Raw genomic sequence first — 15,077 nt, forward strand, 5'->3', positions numbered from 1 at the left:
TTGTTGGGGGTCTTTCGTCCTCATTCCCTTGAGGATGATGCAATACTTTCGACACGTTGGTAATATAATTTAGGCGCAAAACTGTTTCGTTAGAGTACATGAAAAGTGCTGAGTACGCTTTTCCTCTCGAACTCGATTGAGATTTTGTTGTCCTCGATTATAAAAATGTATGTATTTTTGAATTGAAATTTTACAACTATCAAATATTCCACAATATTGAAAAGTTCTCTCGTTTTAGTTTCGACACTTTCAACCAAAACTATTTTTGAAAACGAAATTTTTAGTGTACACTGTTTATTGCATGTTTACCCATTATAGGTACACTATTTCGAATCGATGACCTTGAATTTTTTTGAGCGGCTCGTCAATTTTTTAGTTAATTTTAATTGAAATTTCGGATCGAGAAAAATTGTTTACGAAAGTGAAATTGAAGACATCACGAATTTCGTTTCAACTTATTGAAGTTAGTTCAACGTCGCCCTGCTGTGTAGATTACCTATTTGATTAATTTTCAATCTGAATACATTTTCCTCCGTTTTCTGCGAATGATAACAAATGTCAACGTCCTCTAGTGAATGAAGGTTCCTCAAGGGGTAGAATTTTGATGAGTAAGGGGTGAAGGTGGTGGGGTCTTGGAAATTCGTCTTCGTCATCATTTGATTTTTTGCATTCGCTGTTTCAGTATTGTAGCCTGTGCCTGTAGGCGTACATGTCCGCGATTTTCAGTACAAAAAAAGGAAAAGTAAATAAATTTTTCTTATCTTTAAAAAATCTTGTATTTCCGTGATTGTTTTGATTGAATTCACGACATTAGCGAATCTAAACAAGAAAAGTGCAAAGTGAGCAAAATAAATAACATCAAGTTGTAATATTTTTACTTGATTAAAATATTGAGATAATCAGCCTAAAAAGAAAAACTGTCACCAAAAAAAGCAATTTTTGGACGATCATTTTAAAAGTATACATGCATAAAATATCGTATTATTTCTGGATAAGTATATGTAATTCAGTGCTGGTGATTATCTATTCTTATTTTAATTTTTAATCGAGATTCGAGATCCAACGTCTACTCCATCATGCTCATCAGTCATCAGTAATGTATGACACAAAATTGCAGCAGAAACCAGGAACATGTAAGTTCTGACCAAAGATTCAGTTTTTACATTTTACTTGAAGCAATTTGATTTCTTTTTTCAATTATTAAAAAGTAAGTTAGGATCAGATATCTGTACGCTAGTAGTTATCGTACAGTAAAATGTAAGAAGTTACCATGGAAGTCTTACGTCCTACGAACCAAAAAATGACTCCAATATCGTACATTCTTCATCACAAGAAACTTTAATCATCTTACCATCTATCGAAACCGCTGAGGCTGAAGCTGTCATTTCAAAAAAAAAGTTGATTGTATTTTTTTTTTCAAACTAAGTGATGGTGAATGTTTTTTGTTTACAAGATAATTCATGTCAGAATCAGAATTATACCACAGCTCCTACGCTTGGAATTTTTATGAACTTGGCCAAACTTGGCTAGTTGAATTGACATTCTGTCAGAAAAAATTCTCTGTTATGATGGCAATTATAACTATAGTTCTATTTATGTTGAATTTGAGGATGTAAATTTGCGTTTCCCTCGTGAAATCATTGGAAACCATAGGGATTTTTATGAACTTATAGAATAAATGGACTGCCACCCTTTTAATGTTTCCATTTGGAAAACTAAATGTACCTAAACCGTAAACCTATATGTATTTGAGTGGAAAGATTTCAAAATCAAAATGTCCGAAGAATTTCTCTGAGGTGATCATTTTCATTCAACAACAAGAATGAATTTTCTGAATCCCAATTCATTCGGTTGATTAAATATTGAATTCAGTTCATGATTGGTGCTTATAATTTTCACTCCGTCCTCTCCCCTCATCCTCCGAACCTGAAACACGTCAAACACGTGTCTGGCCTAGCCGCTCATAAATGTTAGACCACGTTCAACAAATCTTTTTTTTTGTCATACAACTAGAATCAGCAAATTATATTTTGATTTCACAGCCTGTGTGCACAGTTTTTTCAATTTTTGACGGCGAACTACCGCTAAGCAGGCAAATCAACATATTAAATAAAAGTCGAATTGTTGAAAATAATTTTTTTTCAAAATAGAAAAACTTAAACGATAGATTATCGAAACTCTCAAATAGTTGAAAATGACTAATAAAATTACAATCGATGAATTAAAATACTTAATGAAACAGTAACAAAACATCAGCCATTACTAAAACATAATTAAAAAAGACACTTTCATAGTTAAACGAAAAAAATAATAATGAAAACAGTAAAGACGGGCATGCATTTCAAACGATAAACTTCTATATATAAAACACATTTGAAAAAAATCTTTAAAATAAGTACCAACATCAATAGTTACACCAAAAATAATAATAATAAAAAATAAACGTACAACATGTAAATGAACTACGCACGCGAGATTTAACATCCAACCATTCATAACCAACGACACTTCATCGAAAAATAATCTCAGATGTACATTTGAATAGAAATACCAAAGTAAAATTGATCAATCTCATACAGCTACGTTATCAACGTCTTGGATCAATTTTCTTATTTTACTTTCAGTATCGTAAATACCGTCGTATCGCCTACAGTGTAATTGATGAATGTACACTTTGGCCTTAAATTCAGCATTGATTTCGATGCTCTTCTTTAAAGCAGGAATACCATTTCGACCGAGCGAAATTTGAGCTAAACAAAAAGATTTATTTTCCGGAATAACGTGTATATTCCAGTGCGGTAAAGAATCAAAAATTTCTTCCATGATGTTGTATATGGTTTTAGGTTCGTCGGCTTTTTTCAATTCTTCAAGTTTCGCTTTTTTAGGACCTTCTTTCGTTTTCACAATTCTGGTATTGGTGAAACTATCGAATTTAGCAATAATTTCTTGAATTGACTGTTTTGAAATATGATTATGTACAACAGGCGACTTGAAGGTGCTTCTGTTTCTTGATATGGGAGTTAGCGGTGGAGGATCTACCGTACTTTGAGAAGACGAATTATAATTATTGGGAAACGTAGTAGGTTTCATATTCGCCGTTCGGTTAGCACTTCCAGGAATTAGTTTACCTAGCTGAACTCCTGGACTAGATGAACTCGAATTTCCTTCCATATCACGTTGCAAAGTCGGAATCAGTTGATTGATTTCGGGAGAAAATATTTTTTTGAACATAAATGGGTTATTTGTGTTGGCTTGAGATGAAATTTTCGGTTTGAATCGTCTCACAGTCAATTGATGCGAAGCAATAGGAATTCTGAGTAGTGTGGCGAAAACCGCCGCAGGATCCAAACCGATTTTCTTCGCAGCTGCATTCGTATTCGGAATCGCTTTCGTAGAAGGCGTTGAAGTTTTCTTGTTTTGTACTGAATTCGTATTTGAAATCACTTTTGTAGCAGCGGTTGAAACAGACTTAATTTGGATCGGTTGCGACGTATTTGGAATCACTTTAGATTGCAAGGTAACGGAAGGAGTCGAGGTATTTTTGATATCTTTCTTATTATTAAACGATGAATTCCTACCCACTGCCACTCTAGGCGAAGTCAATTTTTTAGAATTTGTCGACTTGAGTGAGGTATTTTTCACATCATCATCAGAGCTCAACGGTGTCATGTTAATATCTTCGTGGTAGTCTTCATCAGATGTAACAACTGGTTTATCGAGATCGTCGTCATTCAGGGAAGATAACGAAGAACTGCTGGAATATCTTTTAGGTTTTTTACCCTTCACTTGTCTTCCATCGGGTAAAAATTTTAGTTGTCTTTTACGAGTTCGTATTCCATACGATTTTTGCGAAGTCGAATTACCGTCTGGTTTATTCAAATCGTCGCCAGTATCTAATAATTTCGTATTAGATCTCAACTGTCTTTTCTTCTCCGCCGCAAATTGTTTCGATAATCTTTCTGCATCTGCTTGCGTCATTTTATCCAAACGTATAACTGGTTTTTTCAAAACTATAGGTACATCACTAACATAACTTAAAATCCTGCCGTTTTTCGACTTTAATCGGTACACGAATTTTTTCTGCTTGGACATACTTCTCGGCATTTCCTTCGGCGAAGATGAAGATACCGATTTCGCGGGTAACATATTTAACGAGGGTTTATTTTTATCATTTTTTTCTAAATTACTGGTATTGACTTCCTTTGCGTGGTTATCATTTTCCAGGGTAGGCATATTACGTTCTCGGTCGCTGTTTTCATTAATATTTTCTTCGTCATTAGGAACGACACTTTTCAAGCTCTTCGTTACAATTTCTTTATTTGACGTTCCTTCATGTTTACTACTTTCATTTACTTTTTCAGCGTCATTCAATTTTTTCGTTTTTGTTTCATCAGCATGTGCGTCATTTTGGTTAACAATAATTTTGTTTTCCAACTGCTTATTTGGAATCCGATCGTTAACACTGTCTTTTACTTTGTTTGCTGAATCAACGCATGGTGGATTTTCCAAGCCATCGTCGTTTGCTTGCGTTACATCACTTTGAAGAACATCGTTTACAATACTCTCGTAACTTTTCACTGGTTCTTTTTGAACATTGCTTTTAACAGTATTGTTTATCACCAGAACGGTCTCATTCGGTTTCACATTCTGCAAATTATTCAAAATTTGCTGTAAAACATTCGGCGCTAAATCGTTAACAGTTTTAGCCCCGCTAATGATGATTGTTTTGTTATCTTCCGTACGTATTTGTAACGTCGGTTGAACAGCACTGGGTTTGATTTCAATACGTGCTGGATTTGCTATCACGTCAGATTTTGCTACCGTTGGATTGATTGTTTTATAGACAACATTTTTCGACATGACTATACCACTCGGAGGTGCGATGATTGAAGCAGTAGATTTATTCGTAACGATGGCTTCAGCTGCGGTGGTCGTCGGGACAGTCGGAACACTTCCATTTTGAAGTGCGTGAGGGAATGAAGTCGACACAGTGGAGTCCATGAGAAACGAACTTCTGAAAAAAATATACGTATGCTTACAATGTGCCAAAATGCATCTCTACGTAAATAGGAAATAGATGTTAGAGAATAACAACGTGCAGTACAACTCGTATACCTTCCAATATGAAAAATAAATTTTGGCGCGCTCTTCGTAGTAACCTCGATTCGAATAGATTTCAAGCATCTATCTCATGAATATTCAGTTGAAAGTCCATAATTGATACCTGAAACGCATAATGATACCTCTTAAACACTATCAAAGGTAGCTGAATGATCAGAAAAGTTCAAAATACAAACACTGAGAGGTAAAATAGGTAAATGATGATGAACACTCAAGTACACTTTTATGCGAAGAAATCCGTCGAATGATTTCAAAGAACCTCTCAGCGTGAATATTTGAAATAATGAACAAAGTTGAAAGTTTGTATAAATTAAATGAACAAATAAATATTTAAAAAATTCAATTACTCGAAACCGAAAAAAGTGTGAACTCCATCTCCTTTCATATCTCGGAAGTGTTGAAGTTTCTTTGGCGTCGTTCCGTTGATCGTAAAATTACACTTAATCGTGCAGAACAAGCTGTGTAGTTTTGAGCACGGAATAAAATGGTAAAATTTAACGTTTGCGTTTCAAAAGCAAACTCAGATTCAAAATACTTTAATAAAAAAAAAAACAAGAAAATATCCAAATTTCTTTGCTCAACGCTTCAATTTTCATAAAATTCAACTGATATGATTAGAAAAATTTGTTATGCTTTCGTTAGATAGCGCAAATGTTGCTGAACATTGAAAAAAATTTTCAACGGTATTTACGGTAATTTCATTTACGAAAATTCAATCGCAAAACGCGAGTCGCGAAGTTAAAAAACAAAAAAAACACCAAAAATTGAAAAAATTTGAATTTTTTTCAGAAAAAAGATAAATGAGAAGATTAGTTAATTTGGACAGATTATTTCTCATATTTTGCTGCTTATGTACGACCGGTAGTGTATTGTGTATTCATAATTCTGTTTCAAGTCACCGATACCCAATGCTGCGCGGTATGTTAGCGAAAAAATACAAGGGTTGTTTGACAGGAGCTCTCCTGGGAGACTGTTTTGGAGGCCCTTTCGAAGGAGATTTGCCGCAGAACATTTCAAAAGCACAGTTGCAGTCATTTTTCGATAAATTGGAAGGCCCAGCTTATAAAAGTAAGGTTTAACTACTAAAAATAGTTGGATAACAAGCTCACTCTTCTTCCTTTGTTTTATAGCCCCGTTGTACAAATATTCAGACGACACCGCTATGACAAAATCAGTGGCAGAATCTTTGATCGAAAAAAATGGATTTGATCCTCACGATATGGCCAAGAAGTAAATAATCTGTTATTTTGCCGAGCGGCTTATATTTCAGTAATATAATACAGTTTGAACTTGACCAAAAACAGATTCATTACAGAGTATTACAAAGATCCTAGAAGGAATTACGGTGCAAATGTTGTGGATGTTTTTCACAAATTGAATTTGAATTTGGAAGATGTTTGGAAACCAGCTAAAGAACAATTCGGCGGAACTGGTTCGTATGGGAATGGAGGTGCAATGAGAATAGCACCGGTGCCACTTTTTGCCTTTAAAGATTATTCATCGATGTTAGAAATAGCAGAAAATGCCACACGATTAACTCATACGCATCGTTTGGGAATTAATGGTGCCTTGCTTCAAGTATGAAATCATTTTTTTCTCGCTAAAAAAATCAATTACTTTTTTACATCTGATTATTTTTCAGGCAATTGCTATCCACTCGAGTTTGAATAATGATCCCGATAAACCTTTAGATATCGCGCAATTCATGAAGGATTTACTAGATAAGATAACCGATTTGGAAAATAAGAGTGACAAGTAGGAATATTGTTCTACGGGTAACTTCGAAAATTATTTTGAGAACTAATGAAGGATGTTCATTTCAGAGTCGTTCCTGATAGCGCATCGTATTTTGTACAATTGACCAAGGTTAGAAAATTATTAGAATTAGGAGAAAATGCCATCACAGATGTGGTAGTTGAAGAATTGGGTAACGACGTATCTGCCATATACTCTGTGCCAACAGCAATTTACTGTTTTCTTAGAGCACAACAGCCTATTCCTAATATTGAAGTAAATTTTTATTCTTTGTTTTTTCATTGAGTTTCAGTTTAGTCGAATAACATGACGCATTATTTCTTTTCTTACAGACTGATAATCCATTCCGTCGTACACTGCAGTACGCAATATCATTAGGAGGAGATACAGACACGATTGCAAGTATGGCCGGAGCTATTGCTGGAGCATACTATGGAATCGATGTTATAAATCCGAATTTAATCAATTTAGCCGAAAGTCAAGAGCTAATGGAAACTCTTTCCACCAGATTATACGAAAGAATATCATAGTTACTGAAATTATTACCGAAAATTTAACAAATTTTATTTACATTATCTTTACATTTTTAAATTACATGAATTATAATTTTATAAAAAAAAAACAACAACAATATTTTGGAAGAGGATTTTTATTTCATACCGGGTAAAATCCTGTGATATCTTTGATAGCTTCAGCTTCATTTACACCACTGACTTCCTTATAACATTTGAATTCCATAGTGAATGAAGCATTTCCAGACGTCGTTATTCTCAAATTTTTTGAATAACCTAATAATTCTGCCAGAGGGACAACAGCTTTCACAATCTGTAAAGAGTGCGAATTTGTAAACTTCCGTACCTCTTTGTATTAATTTATTGATAGTATCTTAAAGAACTTACTCTACTTTGACCACGAGTGGTGAAATCCAAAATATCAGATCTTTTTCGCGATAAATCTGACATTACGAGAGGCATATTTTTTTCATCAGTAATTACTTCTAAATCCATGACTGGTTCCATCAATATGGTATTCGTTTGTGATAGTAACTTTGAAATACAAACACATAATTATAATTATTCGAAATTTTAACGCCACGACGTATTTATGGAAAACATACTTTTTGAACACAATGGGCAGCTGCTGAAGTAAGAACACTATCAGGAGTGAATCGTTTGGATAATAAATTATGTACCATAAAACAAGCATTTATCACCTGAAATTCAAGAAAAAAAATCTAAATTAGCCTTCAGCCAAAAAATAAGAAAAGAAATTTACGATAGAATAGCTTACTGGACATCCTATTTTTGGACCTCTTGGCAAAGCAGACTCAATTCCATTTTTAATAAGCATTAATTGTCTAGGAGTGATCAAGTTTGTATTCGGGACATTTTCAGGAGTTTTGTCTAACACTATGAATTCTTGATTTTCGTGTTTTCTCGGAAAAATTGACATACTGATAGTGGCTATATGATGAACATTGCCTGTAAAAAAATTTAAAAAATGTGAAACTTCGAGTTTGCGTTTAGCGTACAAAACAAGATCAAAAACATACGAATAGTAACATCGCTTGTGTGAGTTTCTGTTGCTGATGAAGTCAAGAATTCTTTGTAAGCAATTTGTAGAGGACCTAGATCAGCATCGATTTTATACGTTTTCAGAATACGATCTTTTACTATTTCTAAATGAAGTTCGCCCATTCCTATTCATTCAAATAATATGTTTAAGAGTGAGTCTTTCTTTTTTTGATGGTGTAAAAATACTTATACCTCCTAAAATTGTTTGCCCTGTATCAGGATTCAGTTTGACTTGAAGGCTCGGATCTTCCCTTTGTAATTGTTCCAAAGCTTGATCAAGAGCAGCTTGATATGCCTACGACATAGTGTTATTGAGTGTATCATTCGCGTGTAGGATTCGAAATCGATATTGAAATTGAACTCACCATAGATGGTGCTTCTATTGACTGGAAGAAGACTGGATCTGGTATTCTGGCAGGAGGACATAAACGAGTCCTACTTTCGCTTTCGGATAAGTGTTTCTTTTTCGATAACTTCGAAATAGCTTTTTTGATAACAGATTCATTATTAGTTATCGTATTTCCACTAAAAACAAACTTTAAAAATGACACGTCAGTAGGAAATTAAAGAAAAAAATGGAAATGGAATGAAAAATATGAATTACTTTAAGTCCTGTTGCAGCGGCGATGTTTCCGGCAGTAATTTCAGGTGCTTCTTCATATTCATCGGCTAAAGCAACCATTAAACGTTGAACTTGTTCGTTTTTATCTTCAGTTACATTATAAATCTTCTGATTCTGTACATAAGAAAACATTATACTTTACTGATACAATTTCAGTGAGGGCTTAAACAACTGAATACTAAAAACCTTCGTCATAACTCCGGAATAAATACGAAAAAATGTAACTGCGCCTCTTCTTTGATCATGGACGACTTTAAAAGCTCGAGCGCATAAATTTTCATCGAAAACTTCGAACAACGTAGAATCACTTTTCATATCAGGAGATGGTAAAATATCCACCACAGCATCCATTAATTTTTGTACTCCGATATTTTTGTAAGAACTACCACACAGTACCGGAATCATTTTCTTAAAAATTAAAAAATTAAAAAATCAACATCAATCTTATTTTAAGATATTACTGCGAATCGAAAAAGATTTCTTACATGTGACAACGTAACTCTTCTTAGAGCATCGTAAATTGGAACAACTCCTACATCATCTAAAGAATTTTTTTCTAAAACTATATTTGCTAGAGCATCATCGACACCTGATAATTTATCGACTAGTTCGCGTCGCAGTTCATGTATTTTCTCAGTCAAATCGTTATTTTCTGGTAAACTCTTTCGATTTATGATATCTCCTTGCTCTCCACTCCATGTTAGAATGTCTTTAGAAATTATATCCACAATTGACGAGATACCGGTTTTCTCACCTTTGGGGAAAAACAACAGTAGTTTTTTAAAAAGAAATAGATAAGTAACTTGGAGGAAAATTAAACCTTTAAAACCTCTAACCTCTAAGTGGTACCTGTAGAGGCAAGAACTCTCGTTCAAATTTGGTTTCAAGTGATTTCATACACATATCAAATGATGAATCTAATCTGTCCATTTTATTTACGTATACTATTCGAGGAATCTGATACTTGTCAGCCTGCCTCCAAACGGTTAATGTTTGAGCTTCAACTCCTAAGGAAAGAATAAATAACCTGAAGATTAAAAAACCAATGAAAAACTTTCAGTAAAAGTAATGATAAAATTACCTTGTGACCCATCGAGAATAATGATCGCTCCATCTATTACATTTAATGACTGTTCGACTTCATAGGTGAAATCAATATGACCAGGGGTATCAATTATATTTATACGATGATTTAACCACGGTATTGTTACAGATGCTGATGTTATAGTTATTCCTGATAGAAACAGTATCGTTTAGGACATCAATCAGTCAATCACACATTGAAATAATCGAAGTGTTTGTACATTTTTTTTTAGGTAGATAGATACCTCTATCACGCTCCTGCTCCAAATAATCTGTAATAGTATCACCACGATGAACTTCGCCCATTCTGTTGATAGTTCCAGAATAATATAACATTCGTTCTGTCGTGGTAGTTTTACCTAGAACAGAAATGGTCAGTGTAATTGTTCCCTTGGAATTTAGTCTGAAGTGAAATGTAAACCAAGAGATTACCAGCATCAATGTGAGCCAAAATGCCAATGTTTCGTATTCTCTTCAGATCATATTTAGTTTGTTTGCTGTCCGAGTGCAGCTTTTTAAGACTGGAAAAGTTATGAAACTTTTTCAAATACGCGAGTTTTAAATAGCAACGATTCATTTTCATCACACAAATGAACATTTAAATCGCAAGTCTGATACTTAATTATACACTACGGGAGGAAAAACAGTTTTTCTTTTCATTAGAATTCATTTTAATTTTTTAAAACCATTTTCGAGTTTTATTTTGCAAAATTTCCAAAATTAAAAAAAAACTTATCACTTTTTAGTTTTTTCTTATCAAAAAATTTACCGGTAGCGGTGTTTCTCCACAAAAAAGTGTAAAAATCGAAAACTCGGATAATTAGCTATATTTCGCCCAATTCTGCCAACCTTTTTTCACAATTAATTCAGCAAAATTTAATTTTTCTCAAAAGTAAACATTGAAAAACTCATGCTACAAAGAGCTGGTCATGATTTCATGAAAGAAAAAAAATAAAAAATTGCAAAAAATGCGTTTGTCGTTCTTCTAGTAACTGAAAAATTGTATTTTTTGCCATTTTGAAAATAAATTTGCAACTTTTTTGTTATTATAAAATAAATAACTATTACTATGTCGACCGAATTAGCCACTGAAAGAGACAGTTGCGAATCATCGCCAGTATCTAAGGTAAGTTATTGTTTTTGTTGTCTACCACGTTTGTTTCTCTTCCGTAAAATCATCCGGGTTGTTATTTTCCGATAGAATATTTGATCCTTGAATTCTGTACGTACAAATTTCTCTACCGGTTTACTTTCATAATTGGAATGTGCACGACTGTTCCGAGTGTCTAGATACCTCTAAGTTTATCGAGTTTATCTCCAATTATCATTATTCCAGCACATGAAAATGGATTCGACCTGTCAAAATGGTGTAAAAGATGCCAAAGATGGCCCCGACGTTAAAGTGGAAGAGATGACCTCACGCGATTATTATTTCGATTCTTACGCTCATTTCGGAATCCACGAAGAAATGCTGAAGGATGAAGTGCGTACGTTAACGTACAGGAATTCAATGTATCACAATAAACACCTTTTTCAGGTAAAAAGGAAATGTGTTTTAGTAGTTTGTGTGTTTGTCATTTAGCCTAATCCGTGTAACGTTTGTATTTTACAGGGTAAGATAGTTCTAGATATAGGATGTGGCACCGGTATATTGTCTATGTTTGCTGCTAAAGCTGGAGCAGCCCGAGTAATTGGGATCGATTGTTCGAATATCGTTGATTATGCCAAAGAGAATATCGTTGCGAATAAGCTCGATCATGTTATATCAATTGTTAAAGGCAAAGTCGAAGACGTTGAGTTACCATTTGGTATTGAAAAAGTGGACATAATTATATCCGAGTGGATGGGCTATTGCCTATTTTACGAGTGCATGTTGGATACTGTACTGTTTGCCAGAGACAAATGGCTTAAACCTAACGGTCTTCTGTTTCCTGACCGTGCATGCCTGTATATTACTGCCATCGAAGATCGCCAATACAAAGACGATAAAATCAACTGGTGGGATGATGTTTACGGATTCAACATGAGCTCTATTCGGAAAGTAGCGATCACCGAACCGTTGGTTGATGTAGTCGACCCCAAGCAAGTACGTGTGTTTGAATTCATCGATAATGGTTACTCGAATGATGATACTAATCTTTCATGTTTCAACTTTCAGGTAGTCACCAGCTCTTGTTTGGTTAAAGAAGTCGACTTATATACGGTGACTAAATCGGACTTATCATTTTCCACTCCTTTTAATTTGATAGTCAAACGCAATGATTACGTTCAAGCATTTGTAACATTTTTCACCATTGAATTTACAAAATGCCATAAAAGGATTGGCTTCAGTACATCACCCGAGTCACCGTATACTCACTGGAAACAAACAGTTTTCTATTTCGAAGATAGCCTAACTGTTAAGAAAAACGAAGAAATAACCGGTGTGTTTGCTCTGCGACCTAATGAACGAAACACTCGCGATTTAGATTTCACGATAGATGTCCATTTTAAGGGCGAGTTATGTGAAGTTCGTACTTCGAACAATTATAAAATGCGTTGATTCGCGTATTCCCCTTTCCTATTTTATTTTATTATCTTTCCCCGCTATGATTTCTGCAATATTTCTCCGTGGTTTCGCCGTGGGAATTAAAACTTTTGTGCATTTCAACCCCTTACGATTTTAATAAGTAAAGAAGTTAATCGCACTCTTGAGTTTACTATTTGAAAACTGCATTTAAAGACGTTCAATTTAAAACGAACTTGTAATTTTTTTTCACCGCACATTGAGCTACTATTTAATTTCCTTCTTGCAATTTGACCAATTGAAATAATTTCAATGATAGAAGCATATTATTGTAATTTTTTTATATCATTTGTTGCCATAAGCTTTCGATAATGACCTTTGTGATACCCATACTTTTTAATGCACTTTTTTGTCTTCCCGATTTCCCCTCATTTTATTACGGCGCTTTAATAATAAAAACGAAATGTCCAGAGTTACTGTATCTACGAACGGAATTATATATCAGGACGAATTTTGTGAATTTTTTCGCTAGTCAAATGAGCTATAATATCGAAGTTCACGTAGGTTCCTCAGTTTAATTATTGGCATTAAGTTAACGTTACTTTTTACGGCGATATGTTTTCTTTCTTTTGTTTTTCAATTACAATAGTGGATTATTTGATTTTCTTACGTTTGATTACCTATACATTGACCGTAAAATTTATTCTGTCTTATGTTCTAATTATTATTTTCATTTTCGTTTTTATTGCGTTTTAAATGTATCAGATTAGAAAAGATTCTCTCGTATTGATTTTTATACTTTGGAAAAATACAATGGAATATGTATTATTTATGTTTCGTTTCATTTTTTGTTCGTTGATTACTGCCAAATAAGTGATTCAATTTTGCGAGACTTTCGGTAGGTATGCTGTGACGAAAATTTACAACTTACGTGAAACGAGGTCGTGGGATGAACACGTGAAAATTGTATTGCCGTTTTCGATTGAATGTTTGGTACCTAATTGATTATTTGAAAGTTGACACAGCTGTAGTTGGTGAGCAAAAATTTATTCGGTATTTTTTAGGTATTGGGAACGGGTGTCGAGTATCATTCATGACGTCTCCGTGATTCTGCTCACGTTTTCATTCGTTATGTACCTAGGTACTCACTGTAGTTTGATACTAGCTATAAATCGTATACGCAGAATTATACTCAAATTAGTAAGTATTGGTTATCTTGCCCACAGATTTCTTGAGCTTTTGTTTCACTATTTCGTTATGCTTCAGCAGCTTTATTCAATCTAATGTTTTGTAAATTATTTTCAGTGAAAAAATGATTGATTATTCAATAAAATCGTTTTCGATTCTTCTATTAATGTTAAAGTCGAGTACTGAAGATGAAGAAATTTTTCTGAGGGACACGCGGTATTAAGTTCGTTATTATGTTTTAAATAAGTACTTACGGACACATTTTTTTAACGTCGAAACATTGAATTAAATCATTTTAAAATGGCCAACATTTTCCTAGGTGTACTTAAAAGTTCCTATTGCTAATTTAATGAATAAAAATCAACAATACGGAATACTTGAATATATACATATGTTAAGAAAAATAATACCTACCTAAGTTTGCGATTGTATGATTAAAAGTAGGAACTTACGTATGCAGATGGATGTAACTATCAATTTTTGGAATCATGACGCACAAAAATACACTGAAAGTGTTCTTGCTTGGGCAGATCGCCCGAAAAAAGTAGGCAGATTTTGACCAAATTCAGCACAAGCCACAGACCTTCATTCTACTTAATTTGAAAGTTACCATCAAAAAATTAAGCTGCGGAAGTGTCCGTGGAGGGGAGATTTAGACCCTCAAGATGGGGCATTTTCGAAAAAATTGTGGTTTTTTGCTCCTGTCGCTACACAACCTTTTTTGAAGGGAAATGGCCCAGTTTCAAATGAAAATATTTGAGATTCTGCGTCGATATATTCTGTGCTATTGCCGTCAAAATCCAAGATCAGTTTTAAAGTTCTACTGACTCGTTGGAAATTTGTGTTTTAAAAATTATTTCTTGGTAAATATTTCGCATTACATAATTATGCCAAAATATTTCCCCCGTTTTAGGAACGATATCTTTCAATATTTTGGCATAATTAATGCGAAATATTTGCAAAGAAAAACTTTTTAAAACACAAATTTATCTAAAAACAAGCGATTTGCAAATTTTCAACCGCTCAGTAAACCCCTAAAAATGGTCTTAGATTTTGACAGCAATAGCATAGATCGACGCAGAATCTCCAAATATTTTCATTTGAGACTGGACCATTTCGTCCATTTTTTACAAAACACGTTGTGTAGCGACAGGAGCGAAAAAACCACGATTTTTTTTTGAAAATATCCACGCTTTGGGGGTCCATTTCTCCCATGTAGGGGCATCTC

At 34.0% G+C, this 15,077-nt stretch overlaps 4 protein-coding genes across 7 annotated transcripts; 2 read left to right on the plus strand and 2 right to left on the minus strand.

Annotated features, from left to right (window-relative positions):
- The first annotated feature begins 865 nt into the window (after positions 1 to 865).
- LOC135836268 (ADP-ribosylhydrolase ARH3-like) lies at positions 866 to 7,517 on the plus strand. 2 transcript variants are annotated; one of them, XM_065350993.1, is made up of 7 exons: positions 866 to 1,133; positions 6,017 to 6,189; positions 6,252 to 6,351; positions 6,426 to 6,699; positions 6,764 to 6,876; positions 6,945 to 7,131; positions 7,209 to 7,517. In XM_065350993.1, exons 2-7 carry the CDS (start codon positions 6,030 to 6,032, stop codon positions 7,404 to 7,406), a joined length of 1,032 nt encoding a protein of 343 aa, XP_065207065.1. In that variant the 5' UTR covers positions 866 to 1,133; positions 6,017 to 6,029; the 3' UTR covers positions 7,407 to 7,517. The 2 variants fall into 2 exon arrangements, with proteins under 2 accessions (XP_065207065.1, XP_065207064.1); XM_065350992.1 differs by lacking the exon at positions 866 to 1,133 and having other exon boundaries at positions 5,852 to 6,189.
- Positions 2,120 to 5,724, minus strand: LOC135836266 (uncharacterized). Of its 2 annotated transcripts, none has more exons than XM_065350990.1 (3): positions 5,469 to 5,724; positions 5,116 to 5,224; positions 2,120 to 5,011 (listed from the first exon to the last, which is right to left on the minus strand). In XM_065350990.1, the coding sequence occupies exon 3, from the start codon at positions 4,999 to 5,001 to the stop codon at positions 2,572 to 2,574; it is 2,430 nt and encodes an 809-aa protein (XP_065207062.1). In that variant the 5' UTR covers positions 5,002 to 5,011; positions 5,116 to 5,224; positions 5,469 to 5,724; the 3' UTR covers positions 2,120 to 2,571. The 2 variants fall into 2 exon arrangements, with proteins under 2 accessions (XP_065207062.1, XP_065207061.1); XM_065350989.1 differs by having other exon boundaries at positions 2,120 to 5,014.
- Positions 7,416 to 10,896, minus strand: mRRF2 (mitochondrial ribosome recycling factor 2). Its single transcript, XM_065350991.1, has 14 exons — positions 10,588 to 10,896; positions 10,401 to 10,514; positions 10,154 to 10,306; positions 9,909 to 10,079; positions 9,558 to 9,826; positions 9,259 to 9,480; positions 9,055 to 9,186; positions 8,816 to 8,986; positions 8,643 to 8,745; positions 8,429 to 8,575; positions 8,167 to 8,357; positions 7,994 to 8,089; positions 7,776 to 7,922; positions 7,416 to 7,701 (listed from the first exon to the last, which is right to left on the minus strand). Exons 1-14 carry the CDS (start codon positions 10,751 to 10,753, stop codon positions 7,531 to 7,533), a joined length of 2,253 nt encoding a protein of 750 aa, XP_065207063.1. The 5' UTR covers positions 10,754 to 10,896; the 3' UTR covers positions 7,416 to 7,530.
- Positions 10,897 to 11,074: 178 nt separating this feature from the next.
- Art1 (arginine methyltransferase 1) lies at positions 11,075 to 13,491 on the plus strand. Of its 2 annotated transcripts, XM_065350995.1 has the most exons (5): positions 11,084 to 11,281; positions 11,357 to 11,377; positions 11,492 to 11,692; positions 11,768 to 12,241; positions 12,314 to 13,491. In XM_065350995.1, the coding sequence occupies exons 3-5, from the start codon at positions 11,495 to 11,497 to the stop codon at positions 12,695 to 12,697; spliced, it is 1,056 nt and encodes a 351-aa protein (XP_065207067.1). In that variant the 5' UTR covers positions 11,084 to 11,281; positions 11,357 to 11,377; positions 11,492 to 11,494; the 3' UTR covers positions 12,698 to 13,491. The 2 variants fall into 2 exon arrangements, with proteins under 2 accessions (XP_065207066.1, XP_065207067.1); XM_065350994.1 differs by lacking the exon at positions 11,357 to 11,377 and having other exon boundaries at positions 11,075 to 11,281.
- The last annotated feature ends 1,586 nt before the right edge of the window (positions 13,492 to 15,077 follow it).

The sequence above is a fragment of the Planococcus citri genome, chromosome 2 (assembly GCF_950023065.1).
Source record: "Planococcus citri chromosome 2, ihPlaCitr1.1, whole genome shotgun sequence".
Lineage (NCBI taxonomy): Eukaryota > Metazoa > Arthropoda > Insecta > Hemiptera > Pseudococcidae > Planococcus > Planococcus citri.

Coding starts and splice junctions, on each gene's coding strand:
- LOC135836266 (XM_065350990.1), bottom strand. CDS start 5,001: ATGGACTCCACTGTGTCGACTTCATTCCCTCACGCACTTCAAAATGGA.
- LOC135836268 (XM_065350992.1), top strand. CDS start 5,922: ATGAGAAGATTAGTTAATTTGGACAGATTATTTCTCATATTTTGCTGC. Junction 6,352..6,425: donor CCTCACGATATGGCCAAGAA/GTAAATAATCTG, acceptor GACCAAAAACAG/ATTCATTACAGAGTATTACA. Junction 6,877..6,944: donor TTGGAAAATAAGAGTGACAA/GTAGGAATATTG, acceptor TGTTCATTTCAG/AGTCGTTCCTGATAGCGCAT.
- mRRF2 (XM_065350991.1), bottom strand. CDS start 10,753: ATGTTCATTTGTGTGATGAAAATGAATCGTTGCTATTTAAAACTCGCG. Junction 10,307..10,400: donor GGAGCAGGAGCGTGATAGAG/GTATCTATCTAC, acceptor TGTTTCTATCAG/GAATAACTATAACATCAGCA. Junction 9,187..9,258: donor ATTCCGGAGTTATGACGAAG/GTTTTTAGTATT, acceptor TCTTATGTACAG/AATCAGAAGATTTATAATGT.
- Art1 (XM_065350994.1), top strand. CDS start 11,225: ATGTCGACCGAATTAGCCACTGAAAGAGACAGTTGCGAATCATCGCCA. Junction 11,693..11,767: donor ACAATAAACACCTTTTTCAG/GTAAAAAGGAAA, acceptor TGTATTTTACAG/GGTAAGATAGTTCTAGATAT. Junction 12,242..12,313: donor ATGTAGTCGACCCCAAGCAA/GTACGTGTGTTT, acceptor TTCAACTTTCAG/GTAGTCACCAGCTCTTGTTT.